This window comes from Aotus nancymaae, unplaced genomic scaffold, assembly GCF_030222135.1.
Source record: "Aotus nancymaae isolate 86718 unplaced genomic scaffold, 86718_ANA_hifiasm-v0.15.2.pri h1tg000010l, whole genome shotgun sequence".
NCBI lineage: Eukaryota > Metazoa > Chordata > Mammalia > Primates > Aotidae > Aotus > Aotus nancymaae.
The window spans coordinates 75,443,359-75,468,059 of record NW_026988421.1 but is presented as its reverse complement, the minus strand read 5'-3'; the positions used below and the strand labels follow the sequence as shown (position 1 = coordinate 75,468,059).

Here is a 24,701-nt window from a genome sequence, read left to right as displayed (position 1 = left end):
AGGCCTGGACTGAGAATTTCCAAAGGCTCTTATTAGAGGCTGGAGTTTTGTCTCCAAAATAAAACCTGAAAGTGCCTTCTCTAAGAACTCTTTGAGCTACTCCTTTGGGACCCTTCTTAGAGTATGATCCCTTGAGGAGAGGGGTGCCCTTGTCCCTCATTGTTGAGCCATCCCCAACTTTGGCATTCGTAGCAATTCCCAGAAGGGCTCAGCTGAAATAGCAGTGCTCTGAGTCCCATATCCATGGGGCACTCAAGGCAGGCAGCTTTTTGCCAGGCAGTCTGGGACAGTTTGTGGGCTCATGAGAGACACCTCTGACATCTCCTCAAAATGTCTGAACCTGTCCAGTTCCTATGTAACCAGGGACTTGTAAGTACCAGTGAAATTGGGTACTTATGACTTGTGAGAGAGCTTCCATTCTCACAAGCTGTCAAGGCTTTGGCATTTGAGTTTAATTTTCATAAACACCCTGCATAAAATAACTTTATTTCTCTTTGTCAGATAAGGACACCGAGGCCAAGAGATAATGTAACTCACCCAAGGTCACAGCCCATTAATGGAACAGCTGGGATTTGAACCCAGGAAGCCTCAGTCTGGAGCTTGGGCTCCTTCTAATGCCTTTCACACCGTAAGGAAGAGTTGCTTCATTTCACTGCTCTTTTTGCTATGAGACAACATCACAGGAAAGAATTTCCAGGCCTTATTAGAAACTGGGGTTCTGTCTCCATCTTCACTGGCACTCCAGTGGAGTCTGTGTTGTCTGTGGCCTGGTTGGGAGGGGGTGCTTTGCAGATGACAGTCCCATGGCTGCTTGCCTCTGGGAAGCTGCCTACTTGTCTTGTTTTGCTGTGCCCTGGCCTCTCTGGGCCTGTGACTGTTGCTACAGAAGGGGGTCCCCCACCCCCACCCTCAGGACTGAGTGATTCAGACCGCAATAAGCTGCTGAGTGCTGCGGCTGGGACTCCCCTCCCTAATCCTCAGCCTGTCCGTGTTTATCCGATGGCCTCAGGAGGGGGTGTAAGGGGCTGGCGAGCAAGTGGGCAGCTGCTGGGCTTTCTGGGCTTTTTGGGCTGGTGGGACTGAGCAGTCCAGGGACAGGCCCCTGCCTGGGCCAGAGAGGAGCCAGGAGCCATGAGGGTGGCAGTGGGCATGCTCTGGCTCTTGGCCCTTGGGTGGCCTCCCCAGGCCCAGGGCTCCTGCCCCTCTCAGTGCAGCTGCAGCCTCCACATCCTGGGTGATGGCAGCAAGGCCAGGTATGGTACCGGGTGTGTGGGATGGACAGCCCAGCCTGCACTGCTCTGCCAGCTAGGCTGGGTTGGGAGGAGTTGGAGCCGGGGCCCTGAGACCAAGACTGGGTGAGATCTTCATCTCCCCTAGCCCTTGAGGCCCAGGGATTCTATAGGGAGGTCTGTGCTGCATTATTTTCCAGCAAGCAAGGGGATGACTCTGTCCAAGAGGTACCAGGTACCTTTGCATATGGGCTCAAGGGTGAGGCACAAGTGTGCCAGTTTTAGAAAGTCCTTTCTGAATCCTCCTCCAGGCTCCTGGTGGAGAAGAGCCCTCCTTAAAGGCTCTGGAAGTCTCCTCCCTTACTGCTTTCTTTTTATCTCCTTGCTTTTTTCTATTCCCTCTTCTTTTCTATATTTCCCCAGCTCCTTCTTTCCCAGGCCTCTTGCACTCTCTTGCCTGACCTCTCTACAACGCCCAGTCATATCCCAGGGATTTCCTACAACCCCACCCACGATGGGACCACTTGCCTCTCATTCTTCCTCCTTTGGATCTTGGATCTTCTCTGATCCCAGAGAAGAAGAGATCCCAGAAGCCTCAGCCTCAATTCCTTTTATGGGTATTTCAAAAAGCCAGGAGTACTCATCCCATGAGAAGCATGCTTCCTTCCATCCTCAGACTTTTCTTTGATTTTCCCCACCCTCTGTCTGATCCCTCAGAGCACCTCCATCCTCTCCTTCTCTCCTCCCATGGGACATTTCCATACCATTGCGGCTTGTGGACCCTTGCTCTTCCACTACTGCTCATTTTCTACTTTTCTTTAGCAATCTTTACCCCATCTTTCCTCCAACTTCTTCAGCTTACCCATTAGCGACCACTGAATGGTTTCTGAGCCACTTATGGCTTCTGATCCTGGATGCAATGTTATTGGAGCTACCCTTTTAATAATCTTGGGAATGAATGTCAAGTGGATTGGGGGATGAGAGAAGGCAGAGAAAAGAAGAAGAACCACCGAGAAAAGACACCCTGCATGACTTGAGAAACAGAATGAGCTCCACTGTAGCCCAAGTGTCCAATGCATCAACTCATACGGAGGGTAGGGATCCTCTCCCCAAGAGAAGCCAGGCTGAGCCCTGAACAGGCTGGAAATATCCCATGTCCAAGGACAGTGTCACTGGAGTGACAAAAACCCTCCCCACCACCCATAGAAAGCATAGAGCTGAAATCCATGCAGCATCACTGACGAAACCAGTCCTGGAACCCAGGAATTCCAGTTTAGTTTTTAGAAACTTTATCTGGTGATGCCACTATGGGCAGGGACCAGGGATGAATTACAGGCAGCAGAGCTAGCCTTAAGATGGAAAATGAGTTTCGAGGGCCACTAATGTAAGTCAGTGGGCATTCCCTCTTCTGAAGCCAGAGGTCTTGGTTCTACCTGCCTGACCATCCCATGGCTAATATGCACCAGCCCCTCTGCATGGAGGGTCCTCTGAGGCCATAAAGGCTGTAGCAGGCCCTGAGGTCCCCTGTGGCTCTGGGCACAGACTATGCAGTTAGACCGAAGCTCCTCCTGCATCTCAGAAGCCTTCCTCAGATCCCTCTCTAACCTGGGCCTCTCGGAGAACTTAGCCTTTATGTCTGAGCTGCTGTATCATGAAGTGTGTACCTGTGAGCACTAGGGTTGCCTGGGAGGACCTGGGCTGTGCACCTGAATGGATTTGTGCCCATGCTGTTTGTTCCAGTTTGCCCCTGGTTTTACCCCACCAGGAGTTGTGCTGTAGGTTTGAGCTATGATGTAGGCTTTGGGTTCTTATGGTTTCCTTTTATTCCCCTTTTGACCATTTTCTCCCCGCTCCAAGATAAGTTTTTTTCCAATCACCTGTCTTCTCTCACCTACATCCAGACCTTCCTCCTTGCAATACCCAAACATGTAATTGAGACACAGTCTTGCTCTGTCACCCAGTCTGGAGTGCAGTGGCACAATCATAGCTCAATGCATCTTCCAACTCCTGGGCTCAAGCTACCCTCCCAACTTATTCTTCTGAGTAGCTGGGACTATAGGCATGAGCCATCACACTTGGCCAAACCTATTTTATTATCTGGAAGTATTATTGCTGTAAATGCTTTCTTCCTGAGCTAGATAATACACTGTATGGGGACAGGGGCTATGAGGTTGATTCTCTTCTGAATTGCCTATCACTTAGTAGGAGTTCCATGTGTATTTGCTCAAAAGGAGGAAGAATATCTGTACTGTTTGTGGGCACTGTTTACAAGAAAAAACAAGCCCAGTCCGGCTGCCTTTAAGTGGAGTATATGAGTTACACCAAGGGATGCTGGTGATATGTGTGCACTTCCAGGAAAGACTGATATGACCAGTATGTTAAGCTATTACAAGAGGTTATGCTATTACAACCTCCCTTAGATGGGTCTGTTCCATGGTTGGGGGGCTTAGAATTTTATTTTCAGTTTATGTAGTATAAAACATAGCGCTGAAATGTAGGCTCCTTGAAGGCAAGGACTGCCTCCCGTTTTCTCTCTATCCTCTGCTTTAGTCTCAAACTTAATAGAATAAGGTTTAAGAAGTTGTGGTTTGGGTAGAAGAGCTGATAAGACTGACCCGATCTACTGTCAGTGCTGAGATGCAAACATTTATGACAGTGATCCATATCCTTGAATTAATGCAAGGTGGCAGGCAGCGTGCTGGGCTTCTACATGCATTATCTCATTTAAACCCCATAACCACCTTATGGAGTCTATTTGATGGCAAAACTGAGGAAAATAGAGGTTACGGAATGTACTCAAGGACTCACAGCCGACAAGTTAAGAGCCCAGGTGTGAATCCAGCTGTGGGGCTGCCAAGTCCTGGCTCTTAAACACCTTGATCATTACCTGACCCCCTAGAATTGGGAGAGACTTGAGGCACTTTCATTTTTGATATCCTTGGTATATTTTTTTGTGGAATGATAAACCAAAGCAGTTACAAAAATTGAGGTATAATTTAACAAACAAACACTTCTTTTTTTTTTCGAGACGGAGTCTTGCTCTGTTGCCCAGGTTGGAGTGCAGTGGGATGATCCCGGCTCATGGCAACCTCCACCTCCCGGCTTCAAGCGACCTCCTGCCTGAGATTACAGGCACGTGCCACCACGCCCAGCTAATTTTTGCGTTTTTAGTAGCGAGGAGGTTTCGACATGTTGGCCAGGTTGGTCTCGAACTCCTGGCCTCAAGTGTTCTATCCCCCTGGCCTCCCAAAGTGCTGGGATGACAGGCATGAGCCACCGCGCCCGGTCACACTTTTAACATATATTTGCAAAGCAACAGTGCACAAATTAATACTGTTCATTCTTAGTGCACTGCGGGTGCTGCGGGCTGTTATGGGTCATAAAAGTGTAAGTGTGAAGTCTTGCAGGACAATGAAGACCAGATGACCTTTCTGGGACCCTTGTGAGAAGCCCTGAGAGCAAACCTCTGCAAAGGGAAAAGTGGGGCTGCTTGCTCTGGGCCCCTCTCCAGGTCCTCGCCATAGCTTGGACTCTAGTGTGGGTGTCTTGTGATACAAGCAGAACCAGGAGCCTCATGGAGGGAGGTAGTGGTGGGAGATTCCAGACCCAGCAGGATCCTTGCACACAACTATCCCCTATTTCTGCGACCAGGACGGTGGTGTGCAACGACCCTGACATGACCCTTCCCCCGGCGTCCATCCCCCCGGACACCTCCAGACTGCGCCTGGAGCGGACGGCCATACGCAGGGTGCCTGGCGAGGCCTTCAGGCCCCTGGGCCGCCTGGAGCAGCTGTGGCTGCCTTACAACGCCCTCAGCGAGCTCAGTGCCCTCATGCTGCGGGGCCTGCGACGCCTGCGGGAGCTGCGGCTGCCCGGGAACCGCCTGGCCGCCTTCCCCTGGGCCGCGCTCAGGGACGCCCCCCAGCTGCGGCTGCTGGACCTGCAGGCCAATCGCCTCTCGGCTGTGCCCCCTGAGGCCGCGCGCTTCCTGGAGAACCTCACCTTCCTCGACCTCTCCAGCAACCAGCTGCTGAGGCTCCCGCAGGAGCTGATCGTCTCCTGGGCTCACCTGAAGACCGGTCTCTTCCCTCCCGGCCACCACCCCAGGCTGGTCCTAGGTAAGAGGCGGCATCCTTCACCTGGGGTCTTAGGCAAGTTACGCTTCTCTGAGTTTTAATTCTTTATTTGGAAAATTGAAATGATACCTGCCTTTCAGGTTTAAGCAAAAACAATGAGATCCACAAGAGCGGCGAGTTTATAAGCTCAAGCCCCAAGTCAGACTGTGGCAGTTCAAATCCCAGTCATAAAAGAGGTCTTTCCAGGTCACACAACCAGGAGAAGGCCCCTGAGACTCAATTTCCCAACTCAGAGCTGAATGGGTTAGTACACTACACCAGCTGGACCTGCTATTTCTTCGGTTCCTTCCTGTTCCCAACAAACCAACGGCTTACCATGGGAACTAGATCTCCTTTCCTGCCCAAGGCACCTGCCTGGCCCTCAAAATGACAGAAGGAGCATAATTCATTCTGGAAACTTGATCTGAATTCTACAACTCATACATGAATAAATACAGATGTTTAAAATATCGCAGAAGAGGCTAAAGACCCTTTTGTCCTCTCTCCCTATTCCAACCCCTTCTCAAAAGTAGTTACTATTATCATATTTATATTCAAGCTCCTTATCTGTTCAGATACATTTCATATGCATATGTATATATGTGTATACACATACCTACATGCATGCAGAAAAGTTATGTGTGTGTTCTACATAAAATTTTGTCATATTATACGTACTAACCAACACTAACTTTTTGACCCAACGTTGTATCTTGTAGATATTTCTAAATTATTACAAATGGGTCAAGTTCATTTAAAAAACTACTGCACAATATTCTATAGTATACTATGTCTGCACTATGTTATAAACATAATTATACTATAGTTTATTTAGTCATTCCCCCTTTAATGGACTTTTTAAATTGTTTCTATTATTTTGTTAACACCTATGATGCAACAGAGAACATTCTTGACACATTCTTGTACACATAAATGTTTCTCTAGGATAGGAACTGCGAGGTAGAATTATTAGGTCACAGAGTGTGCATATTAGACATTTAAAAATCAATCTGAGCCAGGTACAGTGGCTCATGTCTGTAATCCCAGCACTTTAGTAGGCCGAGGCAGGTGGATCACTTGAGGTCAAGAGTTCGAGATCAGCCTGGCCAATATGGTGAAACCTTGTCTCTACTAAAAATACAAAAATTACCCAGATGTGGTGGTGGTCACCTGTAATCCCAGTTTCTTGGGAGGCTGAGGCAGGAGAATCGCTTGAACCTAGAAGGTGGAGGTTGCAGTGAGCTGAGATCGCTCACTGCACTCCAGCCTGGGCAATGAGTGAGACTCCGTATTTTTGAATGCCTTCCAATTCTAGGTGCTGGGAATACAGCAGAGAACAAAAGAGATGACAGTCTATTCACTCAAGGAGCTAACAACTAAAATTGCCAAAATGTTTAACTTTTGCCAGTCTGGCAAGTGAAAGTCTCACTGTTGTTTAACTTTGCCTTTTATATTCAGTCTTTCTGGCCCTATTGTGATAAAGCAAAAGCCAGGTAGCTCACCACTGGAGACAGGCATTGATGAATCTTGGATTGCAGATGTATCACTTAGTGCATTTAACCAGCGATGTAAGGCAGCAACCACTGGTGAGATGGGGTGAGGGTGAAGTAGGAAAAGGAACTGGCACCCTTGGGTTCTGCTCAAAGACACCTGAGAGACATGAATATACAGTCACATCTGAATGTACCCACCCTAACCCTTTGACGCCCCCCTTTCCAAATGTATTAAATGTATCTATATGAATGTGTAAGTTGTCATTGATTATTAGATATACTATCAAATAAATCTTTGGGGACTAAAGGGACGTCGTATCAAGTGCATTTATCTTGCATTTCAGTAATTCAACCCTATAAGAAGGAATTGTGCCTTAGAATTGAGGGCACGTGGTACTCCTCATTTATATGCACATGGTACCCCACTATCTCTGTAATGTTCTTTGACACAGTGGGTACAGTGACCTGCTTTCAGCTCTATAAGAATGTTCAGTTTTAGAGTAAAGACAGCAAGGGATAGATCCTGGGATTTGATTTTCTGGCCCTTTCACCCTGCTGTTTATGCCCATTTGAGTCTATGTCAAAGGGACCGTGGATCAGAGCAGACACCTTCATTGCTGGGATGATGCTGAAAATACCATTTTTACTGGGAGAACTGGCATCAAGGATCAGGGGTCAGTGATGCATGTCTAGAAATGGGATTTTGTCATATTGCAATTATTGTGGAAGCACTACCTGGCCAGCGGCCTGAAAGAATCAGTCCAAGAATGGCAAGGGTAATTGCCAGTTTTGTCAGTATGCTATATAACTACCCAGTACTTAATATGATTTATTTTTGTTTATGTTTAAAGCAACCCTGAAAAGAAAGTAATGCTATTATTTAACACAAAGAATCAAATTTCAGGTCATACAACTAGCAAGGCAAGGAGCTGGGCCCAGAGGCCAGTTCTGCTGACTCTGAATGAGGGCCTGCCTGTCCTCCCAAAGGAGAAGGGGTGCTGGGCCTGAGGACCTTGAAAATCTATCTGTATATCTTATCTTCTGTTTTACCCCTGCAGGGCTACAGGACAACCCCTGGGTATGTGACTGCCAACTCTATGACCTGGTCCATCTTTTGGATGGCTGGGCCCCAAACTTGGCCTTCATTGAGACTGAATTGAGATGTGCCAGCCCACGCAGCCTGGCCAGAGTGGCCTTCAACCAGCTTGAACTGAGAAAGTGCCAGGGCCCAGAGCTCCATCCAGGAGTGGCCAGCATCATGTCCCCTTTGGGTGGCACAGCATTGCTACGCTGTGGAGCTACTGGAGTCCCTGGGCCTGAGATGAGCTGGAGGAGGGCCAATGGCAGGCCCCTTAATGGTACAGGTATGTGAGCTACCGGGAGGCTTCACTGAGACCCCAGACTGGGGAGGACAAAGCAGTGCCCCAAATGGGGAGTTGGCAGGGCCAGAGGGCAGTTGTCTAAGCAGGGCTGGGCTTCCATCTGCCTGCATTGAGTTTGACAGGGGCTTCCCAGAGGCAAGTCATGGTGACAATAGATTCAACAATGACAACAGCTCTTGACCTGTCCTATCATATCCCACCAGTCACTCTGTAGAGACTCGGGGCCCACCCTGAGAGAACAAAAAGCTGACTTTTTGGTGGAAGTCTCTCTTTTAGTGTATTATTATTTATAAGTTTCCGAGTTGTAAATATTAAACCAGAATTACCTGGAGTAATTAACGATGTGAGCTACCATCTACTGAGCTCTTCATGTGGGTCTAGTACAATGCTAAGTGTATTATGCACATAATAACATTGAACTTCAAAGAGCATTTCCTTCTTATTTTGCATATAAGAAAACTGAGACTCTGAGAGGCAAAATGCTACATCACACAGCTTGTAAAAGGAAGAGCTGGGGTTCCAGTAAAATCTGTCTGTTTACCTTTGTAAAATTCCATTGCCCTTAAGAACAGGGTGAGTTAACTGGGCATGGTGGCTCATGCCTAAATCTCAGCACTTGGGAGGCTGAGGCAGGAGGATCGCCGGAGTCTAGGAGTTATCAGCCTGGGCACCATAGTGAGATCTTGTGGCAAAAAAAAAAAAAATGCTGGACATCGTGGCACGCTGAGGTGGGAAGATCACTTGAGCCTGGGAGTTACAGGCTGCAGTGAGCCATAATCACACCACTGCACTCCAGCCTGGAGTGACAGAGCAAGACACTATCTGAATAAAGCAGACAAAAAACCCATAGTGTGAACTTGTCAGATTTAGAAGGCATCATTCTTAGGCTCTGCCACAACCTGGGGCTCCAGAGGCTCCCTACATTTGAGCCCAAGGTAATATTGATCCCCTTGGCTAGTCTAAGAAAAGTTGAATGACTGCCAGTGTTCTCAGGACGACACCTGAGTGTATACCACCTAGAAGCTGTGAACTTGCCCTTGAACGGCAGCTTGGGGCAAATGGGTCCATTCATTCTCTCACTTATGCCTGTTTTCCTCCTAGTGCACCAGGAAGTATCCAGTGACGGCACGAGCTGGACTCTGCTGGGCCTGCCTGCAGTGTCCCACCTTGACTCCGGAGACTACATCTGCCAAGCCAAGAACTTTCTGGGAGCCTCTGAGACTGTTATCTCCCTGGTCGTCACTGAGCCGCAGACTTCCACAGAACACAGTGGGAGCCCAGGGGCACTATGGGCAAGGACAGGTGGAGCGGGGGAGGCCGCGGCTTACAACAACAAGCTGGTGGCCAGGCATGTCCCCCAGATTCCCAAACCTGCTGTCCTGGCCACTGGACCCTCTGTGCCCAGCACGAAAGAGGAACTGACCCTCCAGCACTTCCAGATGGATGTCCTGGGAGAGCTCTCTGACGGGCGGGCGGGACCCTCAGAGGCACAAATGGTGAGATCTGTGAAGGTAGTGGGGGACACTTACCACAGTGTGTCCTTGGTGTGGAAGGCACCCCAGGCTAAGAACACAACTGCCTTCAATGTCCTCTATGCAGTCTTTGGGCAGCACAGCATGCGGCGGGTGATTGTGCCGCCTGGGGAGACCAGAGTGACCATCACTGGGCTGTTGCCCAAGACCAAGTACGTGGCGTGTGTCTGCGTGCAGGGCCTGGTGCCCCAGAAGGAACAGTGTGTTATCTTCTCCACCAATGAAGTGGTGGATGCGGAGAACACCCAGCAGCTCATCAATGTGGTGGTGATTAGTGTGGCTGCCGTCATTGCCCTGCCTCTCACACTGCTTGTCTGCTGCGGTGCTCTTCAGAGGCGCTGCCGCAAGTGCCACACCAGGGACTCCACTGAGGCCACAGTTACCTACGTCAACCTGGAGAGACTGGGCCATAGCGAGGATGGCTCAGAGGAGCTGTCCCGGCACAGCCTCAGTGAGGCTGACTGGCTTCTCTCAGCTCGTTCCAGTGTGGACTTTCAGGCCTTTGGAGTCAAAGGGGGCAGGAGAATCAATGAGTACTTCTGCTGAGGGATGTGCCTCCACCACTCACACACCTGCTCCGTCTGCTCTCCTTCTTTAACTCTGACACTTGAGTACATGATCACCCACTCTTACCTGCTTGGGTACCTCCTTACTCAGACAGAACAGCAACAGCAGAAGCTACTGCAACAACTGCTAACACTCGTTAAGCACTTACTACATGCCAGAAAGTGTTCTAAGTGCTAAATTCTTATAACAATCATTTGCAGCAGGCACCACTATTCTCTCCATTTCCCTCAGGTGGGAGGTTAAGAAATTTGCCTGTATCAGTCAGTTTTTGCTGCATAACAAATGAAAGCAAAATCCCAGTGATATACAGCAGTGAACACTTATTTTCACACTCATAGGTCTGTGGGTTGATTAGGGTGGCTCTGCTCTGTGTGTTTCATTTGGAGCCTGGGCTGGAGAATAGCAGTGGGTACCTGGGGCAGGTTTCTCTCATGGTGAGGTTGAATGACAATAGAGGAATGATTTTTCATGCAATGCCTGTTAAGTTCTTAGTTCAGAATCCGCATACTGCCACTTCTGTCCATATTTTATCTGCCAAAGCAAGTCTCATGGCCAAACCCAACTTTAACGGGGCAAATATGGACACTTCTTCCATGGAGGTGATGGTGGAGGAGGAAATATGTGCTGAACAGTGATCCAATCTACATTTCCCAGGATTACCCAGCTAGGCAAATGTAGGTGGCTCTGAGATTGGGACTACACAGTTGGGATCCACAGTTAAAAGTCCTCACCACCCTTGTATACTGTACCTTGATTACATTTTATGTTAATTCATAGGCACTCATACATACCATCTCTCTATGCATTAGCCATCCTGGTAGCTACCCATCCACACTAACACACACACCACACTCATAACCCACTGTGCCCTCACTGAATTCTAATATTTATTCTCCGGGTGCTATTCTGCCTAGAGACAATCATTTGGTTTTTCGATAAATGCTAGAGTTTGAGATGATGCCCAAGAGAACACTGCTCACTTAATTTCAGAATATCAGACTGGAGGGATCCAACAGACCTCATTATACCCTGTGCTGCCTGGCACCTTCACCTCTGCCCCCATACAGCAGCCTTTGTGATTCTTCCCAAAACCTACCTGGGTTCTTGAGGGTGTCTTGGAGACTTCCTGGTTGCTCATCAAGTTATTTCAAAGAAAAATCCCTGCTCACTTTTTCTTAGAGCTGGGAAACCACTGAGGTGTTGTCTCTGTGCACTGGAGGAAGCAAATGTTCCCAGCAGAAGGTTCAAGTGGTTACTTGCTTACAGAGCTGACCTCTGTCATGAGGAGCATCCGGGGTACCTGTGCCAAGTCCTTTGGGTAATAACTGAAGAAATTTTGGGATAGCAAGCTATCAAAAAAAATTGTTTTGCTAGTATTATGCAAAAGACTCCAAGCATTTGCAAGTATTATGTCATGTGATTTACTAGATGAAAGCCAGTGTGACGCAGTGCTTTCTAAAGTCACCATACTCCCCCTCACATTTACAGAAGACCTTACCACATATTTCACCCAGGTTTCTCACATTTGATACTCATGGAAACCCACTATGGAGACTGGGCTGTTTGATTTTACAGATGAGGACCAAAGAGTTGACTGATTTATACAAGGAAGTGATGAATTCTCTTTCAGAATCCAGTTCTTTGACAACTTTCTCATCAGGCTGAGGGTCTTTATTCAGTATTGATCCCTGCAATGTGGTCCACAGCAGGTTCACTGTAGAAATTGACTTCTTAAAATCACTGAAACCTGGGATCAGAACCACGAGAGCACCCATGCACATAAGCATGGAATTTCCTTGGATACCTTCTGCCACCGCCTGGAGGGCGCACCTGACTGTAACTTGTAGACTACAGACATTGGTAAGAGAGGCTGTTTTATTGAAAGATGACAAAGACATCGTGTACATTGGGAGCCAGCAAACTTTTCTCCTGAAAATAAAAGAAGGCAAATAGTAAATACTTTAGGCTCTGTTGCTACTACTCAACTCTGCTGATGAGATTCAAAAGGAGCCATAGACAATATGTAAGTTACACGGATGTCTTCCAATAAGACACTTTTTACAAAAGCAGGTGACAGGCTGGATTTGGCCCTCAGGCCGTAGTTTGTTTACCCCTTATGAATATTTAGAAAGGTATTTCTGGTGAGTTTTTGGAAACCTAAGACTCAATTCTTACTGTTTGATAAATGAGAGTGATAGACACCCCCAAAATTAGGACAAATGTAAACATAGTAGATGAAAGCAGTCATCTGTTGAAGTGATCAAGATGTTGTCTTTAAATAATTATATGAACCAATCATGATGGGACAATTATTGACCTAAAGACAACTAACAGTTAGCCAGTTTTATTGGCTAAATGTCTGGAGAAAAATCAGAAACTTAAAAGCAAGAAATTTGTAGTATTTATCTTATCTTAAGAGAGAGAGAGAGATAGAGAGAGAGAGAGAGAGAATTCAATCTTGCCAATGATCCAATGATTCATTAGGATCTATTTTCATGGTCTAGATGGAAAGGGCTCTGATATGGTTTGACACTGTCCTCACCCAAATCTCTCCTTGAATTGTAATAATTCCGATGAATCAAGGGCAGGGCCAGGTGGAGATCATTGAATCATGGGGGCAGTTTCCCCTATACTGTTCTCGTGGTAATGAATAAGTCTCACTAGATCTGATGGTTTTATAAATTTGAGTACCCCTGCACAAGTCCTTTTGCCTGCCTCCATGTAAGACATGCCTCTGCTCTTCCTTGCCTTCTGCCATGATTATGAGGTCTTCACAGCCATGTGGAACTGAGTCCACTAAACCTCTTTTTCTCTATAAATTACTTAGTCTTGGGTGTGTCTTTATCATCAGTGTGAAAATGGGCTAATACAGCCTCCAAGATAATAAGCCTCCCAACACTCATCTGTTAACCTTCCTTTGTGTATCCTGTCTTCCCAGGTTTGCTCTTGTAGGGAAGAATCATCCTGGATTATGTTCATGAATATTCAAGTCACTGGGAGAAACAAATTCCTATTGTAAAAAATAAAATGATGTCTGGCTTACATTAGTCTTTCAGTATGTGAGTCTGATTAGTTTGAGTTAGTCCCTGAAAATTGAATGCCCTCTGAGTGTCCTGGCAAAAGAATTTCTGGCCTTCCAATGCTGAAGACCAATTTGGGCCATTGTGAGCCTGCAGCATGGCTGGCCCTGGAAGCCTGGTTTGGAGGTTGGTTGGAATTATAGTACCTTCATGATGTCTTTTTATGACTGCAACATGGTTATATTGCTCATGATTAAGCAGAGAATATGTCCAAGGTCACTTGCCCACTGAAGTTGCTGGGTACCAAAAGGCAAATACAGAAATTGTACTCTGGAAAGTGGATGTGGGCTATCAAACCTAGACTATCAATCAAGGGATTCAGTGAGCAGTTTGTCTAGAGGACAAGAGCTGGAAATCTTTGACTTAATTATCATATAATCTAGCAAAAACAAAAGAAAAAGTACCTAAGCATATTTATTTACAAGGGCATTGTAGTTAGGAGAGGTTAGACTTGTGCTAAGGCAATCAGTCCCAAATTTCCATGGTTCAACAGAGAAAAATATATTACTATTTCACAAACTGTACTTAATTCTGCGAAATGTAGATGGAAGGAGGGTTCTTCTTCACTTATTTACTCAGGACACAGCTGGGAAGGCTCCACCAGTTGGAATGTCAGTGGTTGCCATGACAAGGAAAAAGAGAAACGGGAAGATCATGTTAGGGCTTTTCAAACCTCATTTCTTGTAACATTTTATCAGCCAGATCAAGAGTCTCATGGTCCACCTATGCCAAGGAGGCTTGGAAAGGTCATCTTTTGTGTGCCTGCCACAGGCATACCGGAGAGTGTGGGTAGCCGAGGCAGCATCTCAGACATGCTGGCAGCAGAGGATGGGGGGTGGGAAAGAGTCCTAGCTTTAGAGAAAGGGGATATAGAGTGTCTGCCCCCTGATAGAATGTCCAGTTCTCTGTCTGAGGTATCCCAGCGTTTTACTAATATTGGGAAGGTGAGTGGCGTTTTCCAATTGAATAGATAGGACACTCTCTTATTAAGATTCTATTCAGACAGCAGGGCGCAGTGGCTCACGCCTGTAATCCCAGCACTTTGGGAGGCCAAGGTGGGTGGATCATGAGGTCAGGAGTTCGAGACCAGTCTGACCAATATGGTGAAACCTCGTCTCTACTAAAAATACAAAAATTAGATGGGCATGGTGGCACACACCTGTAATCCCAGCTACCCAGGAGGCTGAGGCAGGAGAATTGCCTGAAACTGGGAGGCGGAGGTTGCAGTGAGCCAAGATTGTGCCACTGCACTCCAGCCTGGGCGACAGAGTGAGACTTCATCTAAAAAAAAAAAAAAGATTCTATTCAGACAAGCCAGGGAGCTGCCTCCCCACAATCATTTACATCTAACCATTTCACAGGCACAGAGTAATTCCTCGCTCATGACTCTGTTTCTATAGAGAACTTTAAGAGCCTAGTTCTGAAAAGCATCCTGCAGGAGGTTGTAATATTCCCAGACCCTCTTGCCATTGCTGTTAGGGTCTCTTGAGTTTAGGGACTACACTTAACCACAGGTTGTTTAACATAAATAACATCATCCAAGCTAAATTTAATTGTCCTCGTCTCCTGCCTCAGTTTCCAAGATAGCTACTTCCTGTGCTCATATGCCAAATAAGGAAATCAGAGAGTGAGGGGATCAGGAGAGGAGCGGGGGGCAGTAGAGAAGCGGCCTAGATGATTTTAAAGATAGCATGCCAGTGGGTGTGCTTCACGAGATTTCCAAAAACTTCTGGAAAGTTCAAATTCATTTGAAAAAACTGGCAAGAGATGGACAGAGAGGAAATTGTGGGGAATGGAGGACTCTTAAGATCTTTATCCTTTGGGGTAAGAGGAGAGAAAGGAATCCACTAGTGGCTTGTGATAGCCATGAATTAAATCACATATTTTCATGAAACAAGCCTGATAAAGTCTTAGCAAACCTGGTAGGGGACTCTGGAGTGATAATTGCTCATCAGAGTTGTGTCCTGTCAGGGCAAACTGGCCAGGCTCTCACCACCCTCAGTCACTGGATGTGGGCTGTGGCTGCCTGGGGAAGGACATGACCTCATGCAAGCACTCCTTGCAGCTGAGCATTCACTCATCCTTTGAAGGGGAACCTAGGTAGCACATCACCATATGTACCACAAACTTTGTGCCGATAGCTCTCTCTTTGTTTTGGATTTTTACCTTGAGATAAACTTGAGTGATCCAGCCAGGTTTTAGAGTTAGACTGCCTGGAAACTCCTGAAAATATATCTGGCTTGGATGGAAAGCCTGGAGTGTAATCAGCTTAGCTGGTGACCCATTTCCCCCCTCACTGGTTAGCTAAGCGGATTTTCCTTGCTGAGGCCTTTTGTAGGGTACAATGTATATCATGAGTCTTACAGGACCTCACAGAATTTCAATATTCAACTGGAAGTGCCCCAGTTAATAGGGATGTGGACTTTTCAGATCTTAAAGTTTGTAGGTGGGAGGTGGATTAATGGGCACCAACTGTATGCTAGGTGTTGTATTTAACATAATCTCAAAGTGTTCTAAAAACAGGCCGGAGGCAGTGGCTGTATTGCATCTGTAATCCCAGCTACCTGGGAGGCTGAGAAGTTCGAGACCAGCCTGGGCAACAGTGTGAGACCCCATCTCTGAAAAAATACAAAAATTAGAAAATAATATAAAATAAACTCCTGAAAACACTGTGAGATATTTACTGATATTCTCACTATGCAGAGAAGACTCACAGAGATTAAATGACATTCCAAAGATCTCAAGACTCAGAAATAAAAGCAAGGGAAAACTCCTTGGGATAGAGTTTAAAACAGTTACTCTTGACCCCATTCCTTTCATTAAACAAGAGTATGGCTTAAAGCAAATGACCAATAAATATTTGTGAAATAAATGAAGAGTGAAAGAGCAAGCATGTAAAATTGTATGTATCTCTTTTTAAAACATAGGTTGCTCATTTTGATGATGTGAAATACACAGTATTCAGGAAAGGTTGTGAAGTCCAAGTAAATAATCTTTTGGTTTAATCAGAAAATACCATCTTGTGTTTGAAACTGGCGATCCAAGCTGCAGAGGCAGCTGTCTTGATGCAGTAGGAACATGTCTACACCACCCGTGGTGTTGGAAAGAGAGCAAATGAAAGGAATGAACACAGAATTACTTTATTACTCACCACCTGTTTTCACTTTGAAAACATGATTGGAAATTCTAGGCTTCAGGAATCAATTGTGAATGATGAAGAATTAAATAGATTCTGGCCAAATCCCCTGAACAATGGTGCTGAGAATAGCACTACCTGCTTGTTTCTCAGACTTCTTTCTAAGACACTGAGAACGGTAGAATCCATATGGAATTAGACATCTGACTTGGAGTTTGCTTTTCAGACTCAAGAATCACACAAATGTTGAATTTTATGACCCTGGCTAAGAGACATTGGTCCCCCTTCATGTGTTCTGACTGAACCTGTGGTCTGGGCTCAGACCTGGTAACAGACCTCAGAGCTTCCAGGAGCTTTCCTGCTGCTGTGCAACCTACATCACCATGGATTACCAATAATAGGATTTGCCGCTTGGAAGCTAGGGCTATACTTATTCAAAACTCACAACGTATTTTCTTACAGAGAAATATGGCTTCGGTTTTTCACCACTTCCTGTTAGTTCTGGTCTTTCTGGATACAAATGCAGCGCAGCCTTTCTGTGTGCCAGGATGCACTTGCTCAGAGGAGAGTTTTGGCAGGTGCGCTCTGCTGGCCAGATGCCAGAGGGTTATGGGGAATGGATTTTCTTTGGGGATGATGTGGAGTGAAAACAGGCTTAGAATTGGCAGGAAATCTCTATGAGGCTCATTCTAGTTGGTGCTGAACTTTGCTGAAATGTGCATTTTTACCAAAATTAGTCTAACCCTTTTATTTCAATGAATAATAATATATTTATTCTGATTCACATGTCTAATGCCAGGATCAGCCTGACCCACTTTCCAGTTCCCTGCTGTTTATCTTAAAGCTGTTCTGGTTTCTTGTACAGGACTCTGCAGTGCGTATCTGTCTCCTTGGGAAAGATCCCTGGGAACCTTTCTGAAGAGTTCAAGCAAGTAAGAATTGAAAACTCACCCTTATTTGAGCTGCCCCAAGGGTCTTTCGTCAACATGAGCACCTTGGAATATCTTTGGCTTAACTTTAACAATGTCAGTGTGATCCACCTAGGAGCCCTGGAGCACCTGCCAGAACTGAGGGAGCTGAGACTGGAGGGGAACAAGCTCCACTCAGTACCATGGACAGCGTTCCGGGCCACCCCTCTCCTGAAGGTCTTGGATCTCAAACGCAACAAGATTGATGCACTTCCTGAGCTGGCTCTTCAGTTCTTGGCCAACCTGACCTACCTTGACCTATCCTCCAATAGGCTTATAGTCGTATCCAAGAGTGTCTTCCTGAACTGGCCAGCCTACCAGAAACCCCAGCAGCCTGGCTGTGGAGCCAAGATTATCTCCAGCCTGGTGGTGGCGCTGCATGACAACCCCTGGGTATGTGACTGTCGCCTAAGGGGGCTTGTCCAATTTGTCAAGTCCATTACCCTCCCAGTCATCCTGGTGAATTCCTACCTGATATGCCGGGGCCCTCTCTCCAAAGCAGGGCAGCTTTTTCATGAAACTGAGCTTAGTACTTGCATGAAGCCACAGATCTCAACCCCTAGTGCCAATGTCACCATCCGGGTGGGACAGAATGTGACCCTGCGATGCTTGGCACAGGCCAGCCCCTCACCAACCATTGCATGGACTTATCCCCTGAGTATGTGGAGAGAATTTGATGGTAAGCCACATGTACCCTCTCAGTGTATCTGGAGGGAATGGAGAAGTCTGTAGTAATCCCATCCTCGTTAGAGAAGTTCAAAGCTGGGTCAATCACAAAGGATCGGTGCAAGTAAGATTGGGATAGCCCTGAATTATGCTCACTAGAGCAGAAAATATTCCAAGGTAGTGTTCCACTGTTAGAATTATTTTAAATGTTTGCATACAAATCTCTCTAGAACATACACACACATATAAATACATATTTCAGGGCTGATTTAATGTCTTATGTAAATATTATAAAGTTGTATACAAGCAATAGTCTTTGGGAGTTTTCTAGATGCAAAACTCTGGACTATGTATTTTAGAATTCTAGAAATTTTGACTAGGATTGATTCTAGAGATGATCTATTACTTATTTCCTAAACTTGCCTTAAACAGAATCACCTGGGGTGCTTGTTTGAAATAACATCGACACAAGATTGTTCAGACCTTATTGACTTGAAGTTGTAATACTGGGACCCAGGGAAAAGAAGTGACCTCTATGGGCACTGGGACTGGAATTCAAATCTGCCTCTTCTTTCTTGGAACTCTGTGCTCTGTTTTCATACCTCAGCTGGGATCATCTTTAATGCTACTCTGTAGGGCTGGGCATATCACAAAGCTAGAGATGGTCTCCCTGGGGTTATCTAGAAGCTGAAAAGAAAAATCTTTGTAGATTCCTCATATCCTGTCTTCTGTGCTCTGTCTAGAAGACAACTAGGAATAGCTGGGTAAAATTTGGGAAACATAGTCATTTGTGCAAATATTTGTTATATATGATGACAAACCTCTGGATGGTTTTAAAAATACCCAATTAACTGAATTTTCACATTTTCTATTGTTTTGGTCATATTGGTTTGAAGTTCAATAGTGATGAAAGAAAAATATAGGATTTATTGTTGTAGCCTCTTTGAAAACCAAGAAATGCATTCAGGTGTTGTCTTTTGTGATGCTCTATAATCACTCTTTGGCACCGTGTTATATATCATCTCTCAGTAAAAATATAAACTTAGACTTACTGAACACTTACTTTCAAATTAATGAGGTAGGTGATTGCTTATCATCTCATTTAATTGACAAGAAAATTGATGCCAAGAGAATTTAAGCAACTTGCTGAGGACCACACAGGATAGGAGCTCTATTAGGGATAGGAGCCCAGGCATGTGGCTCCAGGCTCTGAGGCACTGTACATCTGCAAGGTAAGAAGGTGACTCACACCTATAATCCCAGCACTTTGGGAGGCTGAGGCGGGTGGATCACAAGGTCAGGAGATCAAGACCATCCTGGCCAACATGGTGAAACCCCATCTCTACTAAAAAATACAAAAATTAGCTGGGTGTGGCGATGCATACCTGTAGTCCCAGTTACTTGGGAGGCTGAGGTAGAAGAATTGCTTGAATCCGGGAGATAGAGGCCTCAGTGAGCCAAGATCACACCACTGCACTCCAACCTGGGTGACAGAAGGAGACCCTGTCTCAAAAAAAAAAAAAAAAGGCACTTCTTGAAGCTCATAATATCACACAATCACATAGTTGCAGGAACTCTCCTGAAATCCATAGCTCAGCAAGGCCAAGGTGGTTTGGTGGGTGCAGTCAGTGAAGTTGAAAGAGTATGGTCTTCATAGATAGAAGAGCCAGATCCCAGATCAATTGTTGCTCTGAACAACTCTCACTGTGGGAAAGTTGATGAATTGCTCCAAACCTCAACATCCTATGCTGGGAGGCAAACACCTGACACCAGGTACAAGCTTCATAAGAGGTTACCACCATCCTTGAACAAAAAACAACTGGCACTGCTAGACACTTTCTGGCAGTCTATCAGATAAATGCACAGCTGTTTTGCTTTTCTTTCCACCCAGTGCTGACATCTTCTACTGGAGAGGACACTGCATTGTCGGAGCTGGTCATACCTGCTGCCCACCTGGTAGACAGCGGTAATTACACCTGCACGGCCTCCAACTCCATCGGCAAGAGCGCCCTTGTAATCTCTCTCCATGTCCAGCCTGCCCAGACCCTACCTGCACTTGATTCTCTTTCCATCCCCTCAGAGGGCAGTGCCTACATTGACCTGCGGGTTGTCAAGCAGACAGTGCACGGGATTTTGCTGGAGTGGCTTGCAGTGGCTGACACCCCTGAGGAGGAGTGGTTCACCCTCTACGTTGCATCGGATGAAGCCATCAGGAAGGAGGTGGTTCACATTGGCCCCGGAATCAATACTTATGCTGTGGATGACCTCCTTCCTGGCACAAAATATGAGGCCTGCCTCAGCCTAGAGGGCCAGCCTCCACACCAGGGCCAGTGTGTAGTTTTTGTAACAGGCAGAGATGGTATTGGGCTAGAAGCACGTGAGCGCCTCCTGCATGTCACAGTGGTCCTGTGCGTGGTGCTGCTTGCAGTGCCTGTGGGTGCCTATGCCTGGGCAGCCCAGGGCCCCTGCAGCTGCAGCAAGTGGGTCCTGCGCTGCTGTCCTCATCGCAGAAAAGCCCCCAGCTGTCCCCATGCAGCCACACCGTGCAGGGATGGCTCCTTTAGAGAACATCCAGCTGTCTGTGATGATGGTGAAGGGCACAGAGACACTGAGGGGGACAAGGAGAAGGAAGGAATGGAAGACAACAGCTGAACAACGCAGGCCATGGGGTGGAGGTGTAGACTTCAAGCCTCTGAAACCAACCCTCTGCAGCAGTTCATCCATTTATCTACCAAGTATATATTGCACACCCACTGTGTTCAAAGCACTGAACTTGACATGGGGGGGCTCAACAGTAAAAAGGGGAACACAGTCTTTATCTTCATGATAAAGAGGACACAGTCATTCTCTTCATAGAGTTAAGGTCGATGAAGATTTGTCGTATCAAATTAATCATTTTATTATACATGGTGATTAGAAATTACTAAATGTTACTCTTTGCATATACATAGCTTTATAATATTTACATGTTTATACATAACACCTACATATAACATTTTACCTATGTTATCCTGCAAACGAAGGTAGACTTCTACCCACTTTTTGTAGGTGAAGCAACTGCAGCCTGGACAGTTCAATGACACGTCCAGAGTTCACATCTGGCAAGAGGCAGAAGCCCTACTCGAAAGAGCTTCCAATTCCATTGTTTCCTTGAATGTCTGTTTTGCAGTATTCTTGTGTCTTTCATTGTTTAGAAAGTGTGACCCTCTCTCTTCATAACAAACTCCTAATGAGATCACATAAATATGAGGTTCCAAAGAGCTGCCCTTCAGGGTGATGAGAGCTGTTGGGTGATGTGAGTCTCTTTTTGTGGATGTCTGTTCCCCGGTGAGAGGTTCTTGGTGCAACTGGGAAGGCTGGAGCCATCTGCACCGAGGAGGAGCAGAGGATCAGCTGCAGCCCTGGGTCTGGCAGAGAACAGAGTCTGCAGGTCCATACCCAGAAGGAAGAGCATCCATATGTCCACCACTTTCCCTTAGTCAATGTCTCAAGCCCTCCTATGAAACCCCTGACAGGTGGTCATTTCCCCTTAGCTGGACTCATGTGGAATGGAGGGGCCCCAGGAATCCCAGCATCAGCTCATCGTCCCTCTGGACAGCCCTTCTAGGGGAGACCATTCCCAAGATTTAATCCACATCTGTCTTCCTGCAGTTTCCCTCACTGGCCACATGGAAACCTTTCGAAGAGTGTAAACATGAGTAGCTTCGTTGTGACATCTTCACACCTTCCTTACCCCTTCCTAATGATCCTTTTAGACCCCTCTCAAGTGTGGACATTACGTCTTCCACAGAGCCTGCCTTGACTTCACACCTCTGTGGAGAAGAACAGCATGCACAGTGTGTCCATTGGTTGTGAGACCTTTGCAGGCAAAGACTGACCTTCCTCACTGTGGCCACTGCACTCGTCTAATACCTGATTTGTGCTCATAATAAATGTTAGTTACAATAAATTTTTTTAAAATTGAAGACATTTCTCATGTTCAGACCAATTGTCTACTCATTTCTTCAGGTTCTACTCCTTTATTTTCTTCTGGGCATTAGAAAAAAAACCCTCTAAATTAAAAAAAAAAAAAAATTAGGGACAGGGTCTCACTATGTTGCCCAGGCTGGTACCAAACTCCTGACCTCAAGCCATCCTCCCATCTCTGTCTCCCAAGTAGCTTGTATTACACCTGGCAAAAATCATTTTTAAATAAAAATTTTTAGTCTTGCCAAAAGCAGAGAGAATCTCATCCCTCCTCTTCCATCAGCTTCACCAAGTTTTAATCCAGGCTTATTTCACCTTGTCCTTGCCCTCAACATTTTTTTTTAACTGGAGTGTTTTAAAACAAATACAAAGCTTCACCCCAGTTTACCTATAAATGTTTTAGTTTGAGGCCTAACAAATGAAGTTTTAAAAAGCATAACCACAATGTTATTATCACTCATAAGAACATATATTTAAAAATTATGGGGACATATATATTTAGATATGCACATGTGTAAAATACACACATACGTGTACTGTGGCAGATAATTTATTTATGTGGAATTTCCTATGATAAATTTTTTAAGAAAAGTAGTTGGAGCAAGAAAAGAATTTACACTTCTCTTGGCCTCTGTATGCTTCCTTCCATAGCATCAAGGGGGGTCGATATGGTTTGACTGTGTCCCCGCCCAAATCTCATCTCCAATTGTAATTTCCATAATCTCCACATGTCATGGGAGGGATTTGGTAGGAGGTAATTGAATCATGTGGGCAGTTTCTCCCATGCCATCATTCTTATGATAGTGAGTAAGTTCTCACAAGATCTGATGGTTTTATAAGGGGCTTCCCCCTTCACTCGGTTCTCATTCTTCTCTCTCCTGCTGCCATGTAGAGAAGGACATGTTTGCTTCCCCTTCTACCATGATTGTAAGTTTCCTGAGTCTTCCTCAGCCATGCTGAACTGAGTCAATTAAACCTCTTTCCTATGTAAATTATCCAGTCTCAGGTATGTCATTATTAGCAGCATGAGAACGGACTAATACAGTGGTCTATGGAACTTGAGGGTGCAGCCATCATGAAATGGCCTGGGCTACCATGAAGGTGAGAGTGGATGTTCAGGCCTTTATACCAAGCAAAAGAAGCTTGGTGGTGCATGTGAGACAGAGGAGTCAGGACGAGAGAAGGGCTGTGCAAGAGGAGCAAGCAGTGCAGGGGGAGAGCCAGGAACATGTTGGTGGGCAGGGCAGTGTTTAGCTCTTTCTGTAAACATGAAAATTTAGGGAGAAGGAAATGGTCTAGGGAGGATTTCTGAGAATCTGATACTTTTTAAGATGCTTGGGCTGCCCCTTGAAAAACCCTAGAGTAAAGATTCATGTTACTCAGATTGAGTAAGGCAATTTGACAGCGGGGATACAAGAATAGACCCTGGCTGGAATCTGGTTTCTTGGGCTTAAATTTTGGCTTTATTTCTTACTGGCTTTGTTATATCAGGGAAGTTACTCTCTTTTCATGTACCTTAGTCTTCTCCCCTATAAAATAGAGTAGTAACAGTACCTTAGTTTTCTCACCTGTAAAATGGGGATACAGTACCTACCTCATAGGATTATTCTCATGATTATACGAGATTTTTTTTTACATGTGAAATTCTCAGAACAATATCTGGCACGTAGTAAACCCTCAGTAAATGTTACAATAATAAATGTTACCATCATTTCAAGCATCTAAATCAGTTTGTGCTTTCTTTGAATGTGGCTCAGAACATAGGATCATGAGATATTAGATCTTATTAGGGCTACATGTGTGTATATTTGTAAATATATATATGTGATGACATGACATCTAGGCTAATATCCTTCACATGTTCTGTTTAATTCATGTTGAAAAGATGCTACCATTTCAGATTTAGTTGTTATATCCCTGAGAAGCTTATTTATTTAGAGCTTAGACCATGCAAGTTTAAGGCAAATGCCTTTGGTTGAGGAGATATCTAGAAGCAGGGCTACTTGCTTTTAAAATGAAACATCTCTAGTCCCAGGTGATTATCAATTTAAGAGAGGAATTTTGTTCTTCTTATATTTTCTTATTTTCTTCTGTTTTGTTAGAAACTGTACATCTAACACCTAGAAGAGAGCCTGGCACAGATGATATACTCCAAATGTGTCACCCTAACAATGGCTGAGTAAATTATTGAGAGATTATTAAATAACCAAACTTCATTCAGACCTCAAAAGAAGTGCATGTGCACAATTTTTTTTTTTTTGAGATGGAGTCTCGCTCTGTCGCCAGGCTGGAGTGTAGTGGTGTGATGGTGGCTCAATGCAACCTCCGCTTCTCAGGTTCAAGCAATTCTCTTGCCTCAGCCTCTCAAGGAGCTGGGACTACAGGAATGTGCCATCATGCCTAGCTAATTTTTGTATTTTTAATAGGGACGGGGTTTCATCATATCGGCCAAGATAGTCTCGATCTCTTGACCCCATGATCCGCCTGCCTCAGCCTCCCAAAGTGCTGGGATTACAGGCGTGAGCCACCACGCCTGGTCATGTGCACCATTTCGTAACATCAAACTG

General features: G+C 45.7%; 2 protein-coding genes across 4 annotated transcripts; both read left to right on the top strand.

The window, feature by feature from the left end:
- Positions 1–1,015: 1,015 nt before the first annotated feature.
- LRIT1 (leucine rich repeat, Ig-like and transmembrane domains 1) lies at positions 1,016–17,649 on the top strand. Of its 3 annotated transcripts, XR_010341827.1 has the most exons (6): positions 1,073–1,253; positions 4,881–5,347; positions 7,896–8,201; positions 9,321–12,341; positions 17,400–17,466; positions 17,579–17,649. XR_010341827.1 is itself a non-coding variant. In XM_012468528.3 (4 exons), exons 1-4 carry the CDS (start codon positions 1,132–1,134, stop codon positions 10,295–10,297), a joined length of 1,872 nt encoding a protein of 623 aa, XP_012323951.2. In that variant the 5' UTR covers positions 1,016–1,131; the 3' UTR covers positions 10,298–13,360. The 3 variants fall into 3 exon arrangements, 1 of the variants encoding a protein (XP_012323951.2); XR_010341825.1 differs by lacking the exon at positions 17,579–17,649 and having other exon boundaries at positions 17,400–17,485; XM_012468528.3 differs by lacking the exons at positions 17,400–17,466; positions 17,579–17,649 and having other exon boundaries at positions 1,016–1,253; positions 9,321–13,360.
- On the top strand, positions 16,294–22,133 carry LRIT2 (leucine rich repeat, Ig-like and transmembrane domains 2). Its single transcript, XM_012468527.2, has 3 exons — positions 16,294–17,112; positions 17,400–18,181; positions 20,060–22,133. The coding sequence occupies exons 1-3, from the start codon at positions 17,003–17,005 to the stop codon at positions 20,818–20,820; spliced, it is 1,653 nt and encodes a 550-aa protein (XP_012323950.2). The 5' UTR covers positions 16,294–17,002; the 3' UTR covers positions 20,821–22,133.
- Positions 22,134–24,701: the final 2,568 nt, after the last annotated feature.